This window comes from Bidens hawaiensis, unplaced genomic scaffold (genome assembly GCF_021521415.1).
Source record: "Bidens hawaiensis isolate Kalapana, Puna unplaced genomic scaffold, B.hawaiensis_p1.1 tig00016033_1, whole genome shotgun sequence".
NCBI classification, from domain to species: Eukaryota; Viridiplantae; Streptophyta; class Magnoliopsida; order Asterales; family Asteraceae; genus Bidens; species Bidens hawaiensis.
The window spans coordinates 83,393-103,467 of NW_027492449.1; the positions used below are offsets into that span (position 1 = coordinate 83,393).

At 36.0% G+C, this 20,075-nt stretch overlaps 1 protein-coding gene across 1 annotated transcript; it reads left to right on the top strand.

Annotated features, from left to right (window-relative positions):
- Positions 1–14,996: 14,996 nt before the first annotated feature.
- On the top strand, positions 14,997–18,012 carry LOC143550362 (arginyl-tRNA--protein transferase 1-like). Its single transcript, XM_077041022.1, has 5 exons — positions 14,997–15,354; positions 15,565–15,754; positions 15,818–16,849; positions 16,918–17,239; positions 17,308–18,012. The coding sequence occupies exons 1-5, from the start codon at positions 15,186–15,188 to the stop codon at positions 17,422–17,424; spliced, it is 1,830 nt and encodes a 609-aa protein (XP_076897137.1). The 5' UTR covers positions 14,997–15,185; the 3' UTR covers positions 17,425–18,012.
- The last annotated feature ends 2,063 nt before the right edge of the window (positions 18,013–20,075 follow it).

Here is a 20,075-nt window from a genome sequence, read left to right on the forward strand (position 1 = left end):
TTTATAAAATAAAAGGAGATGTTTTAAATGGTTAAAACAAAACAACAAAAAAAAAAAAAAAAAAAAAAAGGGAAAACCGGCCACCCCATGTGGGTGGTGGTTTTGGTTCAACCAAATGTTTTGTCCTTTTGTGTGGACCATCTCTTTATACTCCACCATTCACAAGACATGCATTTTTGATCTTGTCCCCATTTTGAATTCAAGAGTTGAATCAAAAATCCTCTCTCTCTTCCTCCTCCAAAACTCACGGCCAAAGAGGGGATTTTGGGAGAGCTTGGTGAGCTTGTTTAAGTGTTCATAAATCCTAGCAATCAAATTGGTGTTGTCACAAATAGCTTGGGGTATCACTATCTTGAGGTCTTCTTCTTTGGAGGCTTGCCATTCATCCACCATCATCTTCAATATCTTACTTATTCTTCTAAAGGTAGAAGAAGGTACATTTACATTTTGTGAGCATATTGTTCTTGTAATTTTGATCCTTGTTCATTGGGTTTTGATTTTAACATAATGGTATGTTCATAACTAGATTTAAAATCTAAGCTTCCGTTGCGTTTTCTAGTTAAATATGGTTAACTTGACTTTGATAAACTTGTATAAAACCCAACAATGGTATCAGAGCCGGTTACAAGGACTTATGCTCCTTGCATGTTCATAGATTTCGGGTTTTTCATGGGTGAAAAAGGGGTCCGAAATTTTGGTGGATTTTACCCCTCATGGTTTTGTAAGATCTTGACATGCATGCAAAGATCTTAGGAAACCATTTAACATTTGGATGTTGAAATATCAAAATTGCAAAAATTTTGGGGGGGGGGGATGGGCCGTAGCCTCTTGGGGGGGGGGGGGCCGATTCCTTTTGGTGATTTTGGGCATTGGTTGCTTAGGTTGCATGCTTAGAACATTTGGTATGTTTGATTGTGTCATAACCGAAACCGAGACCTTGGATGTGTTGATTGTTGTTTGTGTATGTTGATTATGTTTATTATTCAATATGGTTGTAATAATTCATAATCTTAGGCTTATGTAATTTATTTATTCATAAGTTGGTATGTAATAAATAGATTAGTTGCATTTTCTTTTTTTTAGAAAAATATGTATTAGGATACATTTTGTAAAAAATTGAAGATGCAAGAATTGGTGGATTTGGGCCTTGGACCGAAATTTTGGGCTTGTTGGGCCTCACCGGCCCATCATGGGATTCAAGCCCATTAGGCCCATAAATTTCACTCTTGGGCCCAAGAAGACTTTTGGAAGTTTGGAGCCCATTTACAAGCCCAACAAGAACACAACAACTTGGAAAGGATACTTGAAGCATTTGGATGCAAGGTCAAGTGGGAGTCAACATTCCATCCTTGTGTCATGTTTTGTCCCTTAGGTGAGACTTATGACCTATACTTGTTTCGGCTAACAAGTATGGTCAAACTTAGCGGTTCTCGGTTATGACTATATTTTGCATGTATGCTTGGTTGTTTGTTTTACTTTATGTAATGTGTGGTTGATAGATATTAGGATATCCAAACCGTCACATAGGAACGACAACTAGCATAAAACGGGTTCTAATATATATTTGGTAATATCGCGTCAATTAGTTAATAAAATGGGTTTATTAAAACTAAGCGATTACTCACATATAATAAAATTGGTTTTATTATAACTAGAACCTTGAAAATTGGTTTTCAAAATCGCCATATTACTAAATGCATGTTAGGATATGGCATAATGTTTTTCAAACTAGAATATTGGAAAACTTAAAAATCCCTTTTTCATAATTACCAAGGAAACAAGTCTAACACCATCCTTTTGTAAGACACTTAACGTATTAGGAAACTTTAAATGGGATAAAGGTCACCTAACCATTTTAGAGCAAACTAATATACTTAAGGTAATATTAACATAATTGTGGGATAAAGGTCACCTAACCACTTGTATGTTAATCTTACATGTTTATACAAGTAGGACGACTTGAATTGGAAACCATGTGATAAAGGTCACCTAAGCATGGGGTCCAATGGTGTTGATGGGATAAACATGCCAACACGAAATAAGGATTTCGAATGGTCCCATACCTCTAGAAGTTGCAAAGGGTTGCAATTGTCAAGGTTGACTACCTTGTTAAATCAAATAACGGGATAAAGGTCACCTAACCGAAATTTGATTTATCATTGGATTCTAGAATTTAATTATTATTTTAAAATTTGGAATAAAAGGGTATTAATAATTAAATTGTTTATAATACTAAAATAAAACTTTGTTAAATTTTGTAGATGGCCGCTAACAATGCAAACACCTCTACCCATAACACCCGTAACCTATCCTTAAGAACCATCCTTGAAAAGGATCGTCTAAACCATAATAACTTTATGGATTGGTATCGCAACTTGAGAATAGTTCTCAAACAAGAAGAGATATCATATGTCTTAGACGATCCCATTCCCGACGAGCCTAACGTGGAAGATGAGGAGGCTTATTACGATTGGGTTAAGTACACCAAAGATTCGGTGCAAGCCTCTTGCCTCATGTTGGGAACTATGATTCCCGAAATCCAAAAGGATTTCGAGCATCATGGGGCATACGACATGATAACTCAATTGAAGGAAATGTTCCTTCAACAAGCTAGAGCGGAACGTTTCGAAACGGTTCGAGCGTTTCATGCATGTCGTATGGAGGAAACCCAAAGCGTCTCATCTTATGTCCTAAAGATGAAAAGCTACATTGAAAAGCTTCGTAGGTTGAATTGTCCCGTCTCTAATGAGTTGGCTACGGATTTGATCCTCAACTCTTTGACCAAAAGGTTTGAAACCTTTGTCATGAACTATAACATGAACGGGTGGGACAAAAGCATTGGTGAGCTTCACGCAATGCTAAGAACGGCCGAAGCGGGAATGGGTAAAAGGGTTTTACCCGTTCTAACAATCAATGAAGGCAAAAGGGGACATAACTCCAACCCCAAAGCAAGTGTTGCTAAGGGCAAGGGCCACGTCCAAGGAAAGGGAAAGAGGAAAGCCATCACGCCCTACAAACCGAAGGAAAAGAAGCAAAAGGTTGCGACGCAAGATCCATGCTTTGAGTGTGGAGAGATAGGTCATTGGAAAAGAAATTGTCCGACCTATCTCAAAGCGTTAAAAGATAAGAGGGATGCGGAGCAAACCTCAGGTATTATCTTTACTATATATGTTGAACTAAATGTTATTTCTTCAAATACATGGGTACTTGATACCGGATGTGGAACTCACATTTGCAATTTGTTGCAGGGGTTCAAAAGAAGTAAGCAACTCAACAAAGGGGACATTAGTCTCTTTATGGGCAATGGAGCAAGAGTTGAAGTCCAAGCTCAAGGAGACTACATGTTAAAGCTTCCAAGTGGTTTGGAAGTAATTTTGAAAAATGTTTTGTATGCTCCTAAGTTAAGGAGAAACATTATTTCCGTGTCCCTTTTAAAACAATGTGGCTTTGATCTTAAGTTTATTGATTATGATATTCATGTTTTGATGAATGGCATATTTTATTTTAAAGCTATACCCATGAATGGTATATATGAAATAGATCAAAGTGGTATGTCACATAGTAGTTCAATGTATAATGTCAACACCAAGAAACTCAAGAAGGACTTGGGTGATTCCTATCTTTGGCATTGTCGCCTTGGACATATAAGCAAGAATCGCATGCAAACTCTTCGCAAGAGTGGTATTCTAGAAACCAATGAGTTTGATTCATTTGATGTATGTGAATCTTGTTTACAAGGCAAAATGACAAAGCAACCCTTTAATAAGACTTTTGAAAGGTCAAAAGAATTATTGGGTATCATACATTCGGATGTATGTGGTCCTTTTAGACCAATAACTAGGAATGGTGAAAGATACTTCATTACCTTTATTGACGATTATAGTCGATATGGTTATGTGTACTTAATGAAACACAAAGATGAAGCTTTTGAAATGTTCAAAGACTTCAAAACTGAAGTAGAAAGACAACTTAAGACAACAATCAAAGTACTTCGTAGTGATAGAGGAGGTGAATACCTAAGTGGTGTTTTTCAAGATCATCTTAAGAGTTGTGGAATTATTTCACAACTTACTCCACCTGGAACACCACAACATAATGGTGTGTCTGAAAGGAGAAATCGTACCCTATTAGATATGGTTCGATCGATGATGGCTAGAAGCACTTTACCTCTATCATTTTGGGGCTATGCTTTACTTTCCGCTGTTCGCATATTGAATATGGCTCCAACCAAGAAAGTGGAGAAGACACCTTTTGAAGTATGGCATGGAAAGGCTCCATCGCTATCATTCTTAAAAGTTTGGGGTTGTGAAGCTTATGTAAAGCAATACACCCCAAACAAATTAGAAGTCCGATCCACTAAGTGTATCTTTATAGGTTATCCTAAAGATGATTTAGGATATTACTTTTACGATCCTAGTGAGCAAAATGTTATTATTGCTCGAAAGGGTAAGTTCTTGGAAACTAAGTTCCTTGAGGAAGGAACTAATAGTAGAACAGTGAAATTTGATGAGGATCAAGAATCACAAGATGATACACAATTGGTTGATACTAGCACTCAACAAGAGGTTGTTGAAAGTGATCAAGTGGTTGATCAAAACACACAAAACGTTCGCAGATCTGGTAGAATTAGCAATCCACCTGAAAAATATGGATTTTTTGTAGAAGGTTGCTACGTGGTAGATTCGGATGAACCGACCACATACCGTGATGCAATGTCCAAGAATGATTGTGACAAATGGCTTGAAGCCATGAACGTTGAGATGCAATCCATGTATGACAACCAAGTTTGGGAATTGGTTGAACCACCACTCAACTCCAAAGCTGTTGGAAGTAAGTGGGTTTTCAAAAGGAAAACTGATATGCATGGAAACTTGGATACTTATAAAGCAAGACTTGTAGCTAAAGGTTTCACTCAAACTCAAGGGGTTGATTATGATGAAACTTTTTCGCCTGTGGCAATGCTAAAGTCTATTAGGATATTATTTGCCATAGCTGCACATTATGATTATGAAATCTGGCAAATGGATGTCAAGACCGCTTTCCTAAATGGATATCTTGAGGAAGATGTCTATATGGTTCAGCCTGAAGGTTTTGTCGATCCAAAACATCCTAATAAAGTATGCAAGTTAAAGAAATCAATCTATGGATTGAAACAAGCATCTAGAACTTGGAATCATCGTTTTGATGAAGAAATCAAAAGTTTTGGATTCATCAAGAACGCTGATGAGGCTTGTGTGTATAAGAAAGCTAGTGGGAGTATAATTACCTTCTTAGTATTGTATGTCGATGACATTCTACTATTTGGAAATGACATTCCAACCATGGAAAGCGTTAAGGCTTGGCTTGGAAGTAGATTTTCCATCAAGGATCTTGGTGAAGCTGCCTATATTTTGGGAATAAAGATCTATAGGGATAGGTCAAGGCGCTTGATAGGTTTGAACCAAAGTACATACATTGATAAGATCTTGAAAAGGTTCAAGATGGAAAACTCCAAGAAAGGTTTTGTACCTATTCAAAGAGGGACCATATTGAGTTCAGCTCAATGTCCAAGCTCAAAGGGTGAGCAAGACATGATGAAACAAATCCCATATGCTTCTGCTATAGGATCCATCATGTATGCGATGATATGTACTAGACCGGATGTGTCATGCGCTTTGAGCATGACAAGCAGATACCAACAGAATCCAGGAGACAGTCATTGGATGGCTGTTAAGAGCATATTGAAATACCTTAGGAGGACTAAGGATATGTTTCTGATATATGGATCTGGTGAGGAGGAACTCGCTATAAAAGGTTACACGGATGCGAGCTTCCAAACTGATCGAGATGATTCTCGATCACAATCTGGGTATGTGTTCACTCTTAATGGAGGAGCTGTCTCTTGGAAGAGCTCAAAACAGGAAGTGGTAGCATTGTCCACTACAGAATCAGAATACATCGCCGCTTCATTGGCAGCTCAGGAAGCTGCATGGTTGAAGAAATTCATTACTGATCTAGGGGTGGTCTCTTCCATTCAAGACCCCCTAGAAATCTTTTGTGACAACGAGGGTGCGATTGCACAAATCAAGGAACCTCGTTCGCACCAAAAGACAAGGCACATAGAGCGGAGATTCAACTACATAAGGGATGAAGTTGAAAAGGGAAAGATATGTATTCGCAAAGTTGGAACTGATCAAAATCTTGCGGATCCATTCACGAAGCTCCTAGAAAGACCGAAACATGAGCGTCATGCGAGTGGCTTAGGACTTCGATATTCTAGTAATTGGATTTGATCTATTTTGTATTACGTTTAAAAGACTTTTGTAATTTAACTCTTTTATATGATTATGGAATCTTGAGTTAAATTCTAATATTGCATGTTTAATCCATGAATAAGTTATCTTATTCTAAAAGTCCGTAGTCGATCACATTTGTGGGAACAAATATGAAGCAAGACTATTATGAACTAGGATTGGTGGATATTCATAAGGAATGAATATGGAGCATAGGTTTGCTGCCAAAGTTCATAGATATTTGTGGGATACAAATATTGGACTGACCCGCTCTCAATATTACTACATGGAGTCGATTGACCTGATCATTAGTAATTTTGAGTAAAGGAGAATTTCATATTATCCTTAGACCTGAGATGTATATTGGGTCTTGATTTTCACCGAGTATTACACTTTGACTCTCCCCTTCGCTATTCGTAAAAGATGGTACATAAGGATGAGCTCAGGTGGAGTATAAAGTGATAGTGAGAGGCGTATACAGTCAAGACGGAATTTGTTCCTCTTATGTGTTGAGAGTTTAGATGTCTAAGGCCTGATAAAGTTGAATTGTAAAGAGAATGATCACCTATGTCTCTTAGATTCAACATGACATCTAGTAACAAAGGGATATAATGATAGATTCACCTAAATCATATCAAGTAAGGGACTTGAAGGGATGATGTTATTGAATGGCACTTCGTCAAACACATTAGGGGTGGTGAACTGTTGTTAGGCGGTATTCACCACTTGCATTAATTTTCTATGTATCTCGTGCAAGTGGGAGATTGTTGGAATTACGTATGCCCGAGACACATACTTATACTAATGTGGCTAACTGTGTTTGATCCAAGTCGGGTCATACCCAATAACAAGCTAGACGACACCAAATGTATTCTTTTAATGATTTGATCATTTAAACGAATACCGAACACTACGTGTGTAGAAAATTGGTTTTCTAAACAAACACACTTGAGGATTTAAATAAATTATCTGGATAATTTGTTTATATAAATTAATTATTTAATTGGTTAAATAATTACATAAATGTATGTGCATTTTATAAAAATGAGTTTTATAAAATAAAAGGAGATGTTTTAAATGGTTAAAACAAAACAACAAAAAAAAAAAAAAAAAAAAAAGGGAAAACCGGCCACCCCATGTGGGTGGTGGTTTTGGTTCAACCAAATGTTTTGTCCTTTTGTGTGGACCATCTCTTTATACTCCACCATTCACAAGACATGCATTTTTGATCTTGTCCCCATTTTGAATTCAAGAGTTGAATCAAAAATCCTCTCTCTCTTCCTCCTCCAAAACTCACGGCCAAAGAGGGGATTTTGGGAGAGCTTGGTGAGCTTGTTTAAGTGTTCATAAATCCTAGCAATCAAATTGGTGTTGTCACAAATAGCTTGGGGTATCACTATCTTGAGGTCTTCTTCTTTGGAGGCTTGCCATTCATCCACCATCATCTTCAATATCTTACTTATTCTTCTAAAGGTAGAAGAAGGTACATTTACATTTTGTGAGCATATTGTTCTTGTAATTTTGATCCTTGTTCATTGGGTTTTGATTTTAACATAATGGTATGTTCATAACTAGATTTAAAATCTAAGCTTCCGTTGCGTTTTCTAGTTAAATATGGTTAACTTGACTTTGATAAACTTGTATAAAACCCAACAGAAGGAAGATGTAGAAAAAGTCAAACTCAGTCTCAGCATGAATATACCGAACTAATGAGGGTGGGGGCTATTAGGCTTAAAGCCGAACGATCCACTAGAGTTGGAAGTGATGTTCAGAACAAGATTGAGGAAGAACTAATCCACATCCTTGACAAAACTGGTCTTGACGATCTGACCTTAAAAGAGTCACTAGGTTTTTGAGATTAAAAAAATTTTATATATCTTGGGAGAAAGAGCTAATCACTGAAGACATCTTAAGACTCCCAACAAACAACACAAAGTTGTATTTACCATCCTCACCACCATTAACCTAAACCCTCGGACCACCAATACCAAAATCCCTTCTTACCTAAGACCAACCATTATTACCTTCTGATCTATGCAACCCTTCATAAATGTGGATATTTAACTTGTTACAAGCATATTTATCACAGGTCACATTTTGGCTAAGAGTGTTCACATACATACATCACAGGTATAAATAGATATAAAACCGAGTGTGAGTGAACATTGTGAGAACGTGACGTTCTGCATAAACAGAAGCTCATAAAAACAAAATTGCCTCTTTATTTATCACTACATATATTCCTATGAATTAAGGTTGGTTATTTTGTTTCCTTCTTCTTGGAACTCTATTAGGGGATGTTTAAGCTATGGTCCTAACTTGCTGTTTTTTAGAGAATATTTATAAGTAGATTGCTTGAGGACAAACAATGTTCAAGTGTGGGGATGTTTGATGTACATAAAAATATACATCTTTTTAGCATCAAATAATCTATAAAAACTGCAATTTCTATCAAATAACATAGCACATAAAGCTACTTATCATAATAAAATGTAATTTTAGGTGAAACCGAGCCCCAAACGAAGAAACAAGCGAAAAGACGAAGAAAAACAGAAGTAAACACAAGAAAAAACAAGAAACACGCCCCCATGCCTCCAGAGACACGCCCCATGCTTCTGAACACCAGAAAAGACAAAAATCTACAAGAAAAGACAAAACCTGGGAACAAAAGAACGGGGCCGTGCCCCTTGCCCACGGAGCCGTGGTCGTCTACAAGAAAAGACAAAATAAAACTGGCACATGTCATAATAAAATACGGGGGTGTGCCCACATAAGCACGGGGCCGTGCTTCTCACTCCAGATTACCTATAAATAGTGGCTCATGTTGCACTCATTTGGTGTTCCTTGAAGAGAGTTCTATCCGGTTTTCACTTATAAAAACTCATAATGAAGATCTAGTGAAGAGTTAGAAGGCTTGGAGATCATCATCATCAACCATCATCATCATCATTAAGAAGGAAGATTCATCCACATTTGGTTAGATTGTTCTAATTTAATCATGTGTTTGTTACTATCATCCATTCTAATGTTCATAACAATGCTCATTATGAACTAAACTCCAATTACCATCTAATATCTATGAAGAAGCTTTGTTACTTGATAATTATATAAAACATGTGGGTTAGTCTAGTAAAGTACATGGTTATCTTACAATTATCTTTTGATGAGAAATGTTTCAACATCTTAAATCAACAACTTCAAAGTTGGTGATTGTCAATTATATTGGCAATCATTCATGATCGATTTTTGTTCTTGAAAGATAGAAATACTTTGATAACTTATCGAAACATGGATCCTTATATTGTATTTAGAAATGATGAGATATAAGTTATGATCTATTTCTCTAAGTCTTGGTAATTCGAAAATGGCTTTGCTTAGGATATCATGTTAGTTAAAGAAATCATATATTAATGGAATGTGTAAGTATAACCTACTTAAATCAACGAAGGGGAGGTTGTGTGACTAAACTACAACCACCCGAAGTTGTTAGAATTGATATTTGAGAAATCGGAGTCAATCCTAATTTTTCTGCTTTACGAAACTACTTGCCAACTTAAATTGACATTCTCGAGGTAGCATGACATTAGGAAAGGGTCGACTTTAAAATGCGCATGCTACTCCCCTTTTGTCATAGATGCTCGCTTAGAAATGAGGAGCTATCTATCATACATTATTACGCTAAGTTTTACCACATGTTTACGTATTAATTATCAATGATAAAATGGAGTGGATTCTTGATCTTAGATGGTAACCTTCATATAATTGAATTACTTGTTTAGAATCTCTTTTCTTGGTCACCTATATATATATTATATTTAAGAATTTATATTTTATAAAAGTTCAAAAATTAACCTCAAAATGATTAAAACACCCGATTAAAATAAAACGACGGTTCATTATTAGAAACATTTGTGTCCACGGATCGATACTTGGTTCTTACCAATACTATTCTACATATACGCTAGGTACACTTGCCTATTTTGTGTGTGTTTAGTCGTTGTAAAAATCATTTTTATAAATTTAAAACACGATCTTGTGCAAAAGCTAAATATCCAATCTCTTTCATATTTAACCGCAACGCACAGCCCACATCAAGTTCTGAAAAAGTTTAGAAGTTCTAAGAAGTTCTGTGCGTTAAAAAAGTTTAGAAGTTCTGATAAAGTTTTGAAGTTCTAAGAAGGTCTGGGTGTTCAGAAATTCTAAAACTAATAAAAAAAATTAAACACATGTAACATGAAATTGAACACTGAAATCACTTCATATAATCTCGTAATCATCAAATAATTATCAATCAACCTTTAAATTGATCATCGATTCGATCATATGAACAAAAATATGGAACGTCTGCAACTGGGTTTCTGCAAATGTCATATTTCAATTCAAATTCAATTGAAGTGTGTGTCTGCAAATGATGCCGATGACGATGGTTGAATCGATGCAACAGTTAATTAGGATGGAAACGATTTTGAAATAATTTACAAATTTGCCACCGCGTGTTTTTTGAAATCTAGGGCTGTGGGTGTCGCGTACGTAATGTACGATAATCAATTTTCGTATTCTATTCTTTATCTATAATATATATATATATATAGGGTTTCGATCAAATACAAATGAAATTATCGTGCTAAACGTAAGAATCAAGTAAAGTAATTATATATATAGGGTTTCGATCAAATACAAATGAAATAAATGATGTAATTACATAATTACTCTACTTGATTCTCACGTTATATATATATATATATATATATATATATATATAGTAAGAAATCACCTTTTTTTTAAGTTATGGATTTTTTTTAAGAAACCATCAATTTTTTTAGAAAAATTTCAAAAAGATAGTTAGATGATATTAAAATATTTAATAGTAGGATTATTAATTGATTTCATACATAAAAAAATAGACACATATTAATTATATTGTAATTTTTCATTTTTTTTTGCAATTTTGTAGATTTTTTTTTGCAATTAAAAACTTTTTTACCCTAGTTTTTACTAATTTTTAGTAAAATATTTTGCAATGTTAAACTATTTAAAAATTAAAAAAAAACCTACATAACCTGCTATTCAGGTAAAAAATATCTAGGAATAGAACACAAAAAAACTTTAGTGGCCTGATTGGAACAAAATATATAATGAGTAACCTGAATAGAACAATTTCAAAACTTAGTTGCTATTTTATAGAGTAATCCCTTTATTAAATTGTAGGTTTTAATAAATATTTTTTTATCACGTTTTGTTTTTGTTTCAATGACAAATCTTTTATCTACTTTTTTTTGAATGACCAACAAACAGAAAATTGCCTAGGTACTTCGTACGGGGTCTTCCAATAGCAAAACGCCGCCGCCAACTGGCCCAAGCAAGCCTTACGAAGCCCTTAAAAGTCTCCAAGTTATCTCCATTCCGGGGCAACCCACTCGCTCGAAAGCACATTGGTGGTAAAACCCTGACGCTCTCAGGATTGATTTGGAGATCACAAAGATCCCAATCTTCCTTCCTTAAGCCACATGCCCCCCCCCCCCCCAAGTGTTGTCCGTGGATTGATTTTGAACAACTGTCTTGTAACATCCCAGATTTTCAAAGAATAATATTTAAATATATAATTTATTTATGGCATTATAGTTATTCGTATTAATAGAGATATAATAAAAGAATAAAATAAAAGAAAGTCCATGAAATTTTAAACGAGTGTTATTAATTAGTTAATACTAAATATAGAAAGAATCATGGACTTTGGTAATTAAAATGGATCAAGATAGTGGGATGGGCTTAGGGTCCATGAGCCTTAGTAGTATAAATACTCCTTTAAATCACCCTAAAACCCTAAACCCTCATTTCTTTCCATCTTATTTTCTACACACTCAAAAACACACGCACACCTCTTTGTTAATCGCGGCCGAGAAAGGAAAGGGAAGAACGAGATCGTTCGAGCGTGAGTAGTAATATATCTTCCATATACAAGATATACGCAAGATCTAGAGTTCATAACCGAACTAACCGCGACCAAACGAATCCGGCAAGGTATGTTTTTTTAAGCATAAAGTTTACGTTTTTATGAACGGTTAGCATCGAAACTTAAACATAGAGTAGATTGGTTAGAGATGAACCATAAAGTTGTAAACTTGATGATAAAACGAACTTAATGGACCTGCAAACATGTGCGGCTCGTCTAAAATGAACCCTAGATCTAGTTTTGGGACATTTTTACCATAAAGGTTCAAACTTTATGATGTGAACGGGTCAAGATAAGGACGAGAACGGTTAAGGGAATGTTCGGGGCTAAGGCCGAACCATATCAAGTGAATCAAGGACACGAAACGTGCGATAAAACGAACCCGTGGACAACAGCTCGCTGCAGCAAGTTCGCTGAAGTAAGTTCGCGAACATGCAAGTTCGCTTGCCTTTAAGTTCGCCTATATAAATGTTCGCTTAATCTAAGTTCGCTAACATTTAACTTCGCCCTTGATAAGTTCGCCTCATTCAAGTTCGCCAACTACCATGTTCGCTTAATGCTAAGTTCGCATACAGTTAAGTTCGCTTAAGTCAGGGGCTGCCGCCCCTAGAACCCCGCTGCCAGGGGCGCTGCCGCCGGACCCCCGTTCGTTATGGGTAATAAGTGAATTAGAAAGACGATATGGGTAGTGATAGTTAATTGATACGTGTAATTGTTATACAGTTAGTCGTGCGCTACTCAAGAAAGAAGTAACCATTAACGGAAGAAGTAACCGAGTTCAGGTGAGTTTCTAGCCCCACTACTTGTTATGTTTTTCGGGGCTGTGTGCATACTCGATGTGTTTAGTTAATACACTTACTTTAAGTGGTAAGTGTATGCCATATATGATAGATATGAATGATTGACTGTCGGTACGCGAACGATCTTCGGATATTGCGCGTACTGTCAGGTTGTAAATGAAGATATGAATGTTATATATGGATGATGTATGATCGTTATAAATGAATGCTTGTCGGGGCGTGAACGATCTTCGGATATTGCACGTACCGACAAGGAGCATGATTGTTAATTGAATGATGTGAGGAACGCCTAGAGTGTTCTTATGCTATGATGTGTTTATTGTATATGCGAAGTAAGTGTATGCAGGTACAGGAATGGTACGTGAGTTCTACGTCTGACGTAGTAAGTTAGGATGGCAAATCCCTCTAGCTTCTGTTGGACATCGACTTGGCAGGTGATGGCGTAGTTAAGGACTGTGGGCCTTATACATGATATAGATGATAGATGTAAACGTAGATAGGGACAGTGGACCTTATACGTGTTGTAGGTATAGACGCCAACGTAGATAAGGACTGCGGACCTTATACGTATTGTAGATAGGCGTCAGCACAGGAAAGGACCGTGGACCTTATACGTGCTATATTTGTGTTGTGGTATCATAGGGGAGGACTGTGGACCTCGTACGTGCTATGGTTTAGGTTGCAACATAGGGAAGGACTGAGGACCTTGTACGTGTTGTTATAGTAGGATGGTACAGGGAAGGACTGCGGACCTTGCACGTACCAAAACTTGTGAACGTAGGTAAGGACTGCGGACCTTGTACGTGTTCACGACCTTGAGTACAGGTATAGACGGCGAACTATGAACGTACTCTCGGTAAACTGATTGTAGATATGTATGTATGTATGTATGCATGTATGTATGGTAGTAGGGTAACAGATTAAGTATGGATATGTATCTTCGGATATGTATGTATGTATGATATACGTATGTATTGTATGTCGCCTGATTAACTAGAACTCACTCAGCGTAGCTGACTTTTAGTATGCACGCAGGTGATTAGGCTGAAGAGTTAGCATGAGGATGGCACGTGGCATGGACTGAACGACTGGCATCTGAAGATGAAAGAAATGATGTTTTAAAAGTAACGTCTTATGCTATGGTTTTAAAGAAAAGATTAATATTTTGTACCGAATGATTAAAGTTAACGTTTCCGCGAAAGTTTCAATAAACTCTGATTTATAGAACTGTATTTATGAGTAAATTCAACACTAAATTAGGGCACCGGGATCGGGGCCTTACATGTCTGCATTGAGAAAACCACACTTCCTATCACTACATCATATTGCAAAATACATTGTGAGTTTTATATTTTGTTATTTATTTTAATATAAGTAACATTTTTAAAAATTTTAGATATAACTACATATATTAAATCCCGACACCCGCATGTAGAGGTGCACAAAAAATCCGAAATCGATTTCGGGTATTTTATACATAGGTTTAATTACCCGACTCGTATTTGAAATCGAACCCGATTTGTACCCGATAATACCCGAAAACTGAAACCGGGTTTTTCAAATACCTAATCTATATTCGAAATTAATAAAAAAAATATATGAAAAATACCTCAAAAAAAGTGTAACCCTTTAAAAAACATATCTATACCCGAGAACCCCCCCCCCCCCCTCTTTTGAAAATACGGCGTTTTCAATACCTGAAATATGGTATTCAAATACCAAGTTTTAAAATATTTGGTTCTATATCCGAACCAAACACAACCAAACACGGTGCATAAGGTATAATTTTCAGAGACAATACCCGGGCCTTGAACCCGACCCGGGTATGACCAATACCCGCTTTTTTAATAACCAGTCATAACTTAACCTGATTTCATACCCGAAACCAGGTATTAGAAAAAAATCGATTTTTGCACATCTACCCGCATATTCTCCTCCATGACTCTCTAAACGAAAAGAAATCCAATAAAACTCGATTTAAAGATTTAATTATCCTATTTGAGAAAAAGAATGAGAGACGTAATTAAATGGTTTATAAGACTCAGTTAATAAAGAGAAAGAGAGAAAGGCGTGCAGCTGTGTGACCTATTTCATCTCATCGGCGATTGATTTCGTACTCAATTGAAATGAAGAATTGAAAACCAAAGAACAATTATATATATGGCCGATAAGCGAAAGATCAAGAGCGAAGCTAGCAGCAGCAGTAGCAGTAGTAAAATCATCATCGATAACAATAATAATAATGTTATTAGCGTGGTGGTTGACGTTGGTCGGCGTAGAAGCTCTTGCGGTTATTGCAAATCCGGTTCCAATTCCAGTATTACTCACGGTTAGTTAGTTTCTCACTAATTAATTAGCTTGCTCTAATTTAATTTAATTGTATACGGTGGACGGACAATTAATTAGGGATTCTGAATCAATTTCACTATCTCAGTAGACGCCTAATCCATTTGTTGATTAATATGATTTAGAAAGATACTCATCCATTCCAATTGTTTATTGAAGGATATCACCAATAATAATTGTGTTTTTCTTGCAGGCTTATGGGCACACAGTCTGACTGTTCATGACTACCAAGCTCTTCTTGACAGAGGTTGGAGGAGATCTGGTTGTTTTCTCTACAAACCTGAAATGGAGAAAACGTGTTGTCCGTCTTATACAATCCGTTTGAAAGCAACTGATTTCCTACCTTCTAAGGAACAAGCTCGAGTATCCAAACGAATGCAGAGGTTAAATATGATTAATTGATACAATAATTGTATTCTGATATTTAATAATCAACTTGCTAACAGGTTTCTAGATGGTTCTCTTAATATCAAGAATTCAGATGAACGAAAGGAGACATCATCTGCTGCAGGTTCAGCACAAAAGGACGGTTTGCAATCAAACAACATTGACCAAACACTTGACTTTCTGTCTGACCAGATCAATTTAGCTATACTCACATGCATAGAACAGGGTGAGTTTCAATTTTCTAGTGAAATTCAATTCCCGAAAGCTTCTGTCAAAAGTGTTGCACCAAACAAAAGGAAGTTACAAGTAGAAGAATCTCAAGATCTTGTGTATACCAGCAACATTTCTTTTCAAATCGCTGCTGCTTTTAAACGGGCCCAAAAGAATGTTGGCATGGGAAAAGATCCAAAAGCCGTTGCAGAAACAATAGCAAACCGTTTAACTAACTCATCATCAGCTATCAGTTTGTCTGTAAAAGCTTGCAACGGACATATTAACTTCTACTCAACTGAATCACAAACTCAACCAGATGCAACAGTTGAAAAACCTGCAGTTTCTAAAGCGAGTTCTTCAGATGATACATCTGAAAAGTTTCCGGTTAAAAGACAGAGTCTTGAGATTCGTTTGAAACGGTCAACGTTTGACCCGGAAGAATACGAGTTATATAGAAAGTACCAGATTAAAGTGCATAATGATGCACCAGATCACGTGACTGAAAGCTCGTACAAGCGATTCTTGATCGACAGTCCGTTAATTTATGTTCAATCAAAGGGAGACGGTAGTGTTCCATCATGCGGGTTCGGTTCTTTCCATCAACAATATTTGATTAATGGCAAACTGGTTGCAGTTGGTGTGGTGGATATTCTCCCTAAATGTTTATCCAGTAAGTATCTATTTTGGGATCCCGATCTTGCATTTTTGTCACTCGGTAAGTACTCAGCACTACAAGAAATAAATTGGGTCAAAGAAAGTCAAACCCATTGTCCTAGCTTGCAGTATTATTACCTTGGATACTATATTCACTCGTGCAACAAGATGAGGTACAAAGCAGCTTATCGCCCGTCTGAGCTTCTCTGTCCTCTTCGTTACGAGTAAGTTAAAAAACGTGTCGATTTGGCTTGTAATATAGGTCAAACGTTTAAAAAACGTGTACTTGCAGGTGGGTTTCGTTTGATATTGCTAAGAGGCTACTTGATAGAAAACCTTACGTTGTATTATCTGATTATGCCACTTTGCAAAATGAGTTGGACCTTTTGCCTATTGCAAGTGAAGATCAAATTGAACAAGAAGTGTATGAATCAAATGACATTCGTGTCGATGGAGATGAAGAAATGTCTGAAGGTGCTTTTGAAGACTCTGATTATGATGACGAAGATGATGAATTAGTAGGACCAGAATTTACTAGTTTGACGCCTGCAGAAATGAGAAAAGATGTCAGTAATATTATTATTGGTTTGAGGGGAATGAACCTGAAATATAAGGTACACTTTTACGTACTGATTTATTCAATATATAACCCGTTTGACTTGTTATCCATGTTCTTTTGAAGGATATTCGAGAAGCGTTTGGAGTTAAGGAAAGGGAATACTTGGAAAGTCAGTTGGATAAATATGTGAGGGCCGTTGGTACTGATCTTTCTGAGCAAATGATTTACTCGGTTGGTTGAATGAAAAAAAGAAATAAGGTGGTTATTATTGTTGAAGTTCATGTTTTCTAGCGTATAACTTATGATCCACATAGTGCGAATATGAACGTGGTTTTACTTTCGCTTGCTTGTTTGAATGAATGATATATGCTTAGTTCTATTACACAAACTTAGTCTCATACCCTTGTGATTAAACCTGGATTTAGAAAACGATTTATAACCTTTGTCTCGTGATCTTTGAATGTTCTTGCTCTTGCATGTCATCTTCATCTTCTTTTTACAAGTTATCTGAACTATCCATGGATTAAGCTTGATGGTTAATTCAAAGTATTTGATTTAATGATATTATCTTTTAGTGTTAATACATTCAACCAAAAACTTATAAAGCTCTTTCATAGGACTAAGTTCCATTAGTAGTTTTGCATGTTTTTGTTAATATTTTTTAAATTTGGTTTTAAGCCCTTCACTACAATGCCATTTACCAAAACATGTTATTTTACTTACATCATGTACTGTATGGGTTAGGGCTGTCACTTTTTATCCACAACCTGAAACCCAACCCCAATAACTATTAATCCAAACCCAAAAGTACTCGTACTCATGAAACCCGAACCTGAATCTTACAAACCCGAATCTTACAAACCCGAGTACAACCCGAACTAATATGAGTCGAGTACCAAGTATTTTTTATGGGTTTCGAGTATACCCGAAAATCCCTTTTGACTAAGTCTTTAATTCAATTATTTTATATCCTACCTTGGCATATTCAACTCATTTGTAGCGATATGTGAAATTATTTTAGTTTTTAAATATCACGTGGCTCATGAAGAAAATTTTCACATTACATCATGTTAGTTTTGTTAGACTGAGGGGAATGGGGCGCGAGACTGAGGGCGTGATCCAGGTGGCTGCAAAGGTGGCTTGCGCACACCACTACCCTCTCTCCGCAAACTGAGGCGCGATCGTTCCCCATGAGCCGGACTGCGGGACATCAAAGAGACGTTGGTGCATTGGAAGGCTCAAAGAGCCGTTGGCGGCCAGCTTTTTAAAGAAAATAAGGTTTTTTTTCGCTGCTGTAGAGAAGAAACGACAAGATTTTAGGCGGTTGCAGGTTATTAGGTTTAGGATATATAAGATGAAGAAGATTTTATAACCTAATTACTTTGGGCTTTTTAGAGTTTAGTTTGGGCCCAACTTAAAATCTAATAACTTTAAATTTTGGGCTTAAAAGTTAAACATATCCAAAACACACAAATCATATTTCAGCATTTACTTTTTTATTAAGAATTTCGGTTTTAAAAAATCCTATTATTTTTTTATTAAGAATTTTCGGTTAAAAAAAAAAGAAAAAAAATACTAGATCAAGTTCTGGATCACTTTGACCACTACACTCTTTGGGGCTTGATCCTAGGGCTTGATCCTGGACCATGTCATCGCCTACGTGTCGGGTTTTGATTGGATCACTTGGGGCTCAATCAAGACCCATTACCCATAACCTTATATAGCATGTTTTAGAAAAAGTTATATTAAATATTACTCAATTTACCTTATATATAAAAAAGGAACTACTTGTTATCCTAAAACTATATGTATATTTAATAAGAAAAACATATTATTTTTTTATCCGTGTTAAGGTAACTCATCTTTAATCATTATTAAAAGAGCTAATTTTTAAAAGATTGTGTATTTTGGGTTATGTGGTTTGTTGTTTGTTTATGTAAGTTAAATTTTAAAGACGATATATTTGCTAGAATTTTAGCATACATGTCAAATACTCGAAACCCGATTAACCCGTACTCATAAAACCCGAATCTGAATAACCCGAACCCGAGTAACCCGGGAGAGATTAGGGTTGGGTATGAGTACTCAAAATAAAATTTCCAAACCCGAGGAACATGACCCGAGAAATCCGAAACCGGAAAGTACAACCTGAATAACACCCCTATATGGGGTAATAGAATGGACGAGGTAATGAAGTGGTCAAATTAGTAAAATGGATCATTACTACTTCAATGTCTGGTTTTAGACCTTTTGATTTTTTGAATGACCAATGAGCGAAGCCCGACAACTTGGGAGAAACTACATATGCCCGCTATTACAAACAACACTTGGAAGTCAAAGCATCTCCTGTTCTTAGGAAACCCACCGGCCACCGGTATGTTGAAATGAAATAGATCATAACTTTATTTTATTCATTAATGTTGTTCATATTATATCATTAATTATATTTTGAATTAATCATTAAGCTTAATCCATGTAGAAAATCAAGAGTACATTTATGGCATATGTTTATAATTAATTATACCCTTTATTTACTATACATAATTCTCTCCTTGATATATGCTTGTAAGTTGTATCCATTATTATTATTGAGAATTACCTTTGAATTCATAATTTATTCTATTCTAAATAAACTACCATTTTATATAAAAAAAGAGAACATATATTCTCAAAGAATGAAAATGTTAGAAATGGAAAATGCATAACTACATTCCACGCATAAGAACGAAAATATTAAACATGAAAAATGCATGACAATCACACTTCACGCATATTTTATCTCATTCAACATTCCATTTATTCATATCAGGCACTACCTAAAACTTATGCAATAATGTCATGATAAATACATAAATAATGAAATCCCAATTACGGGTTCTGGATCCAATGAG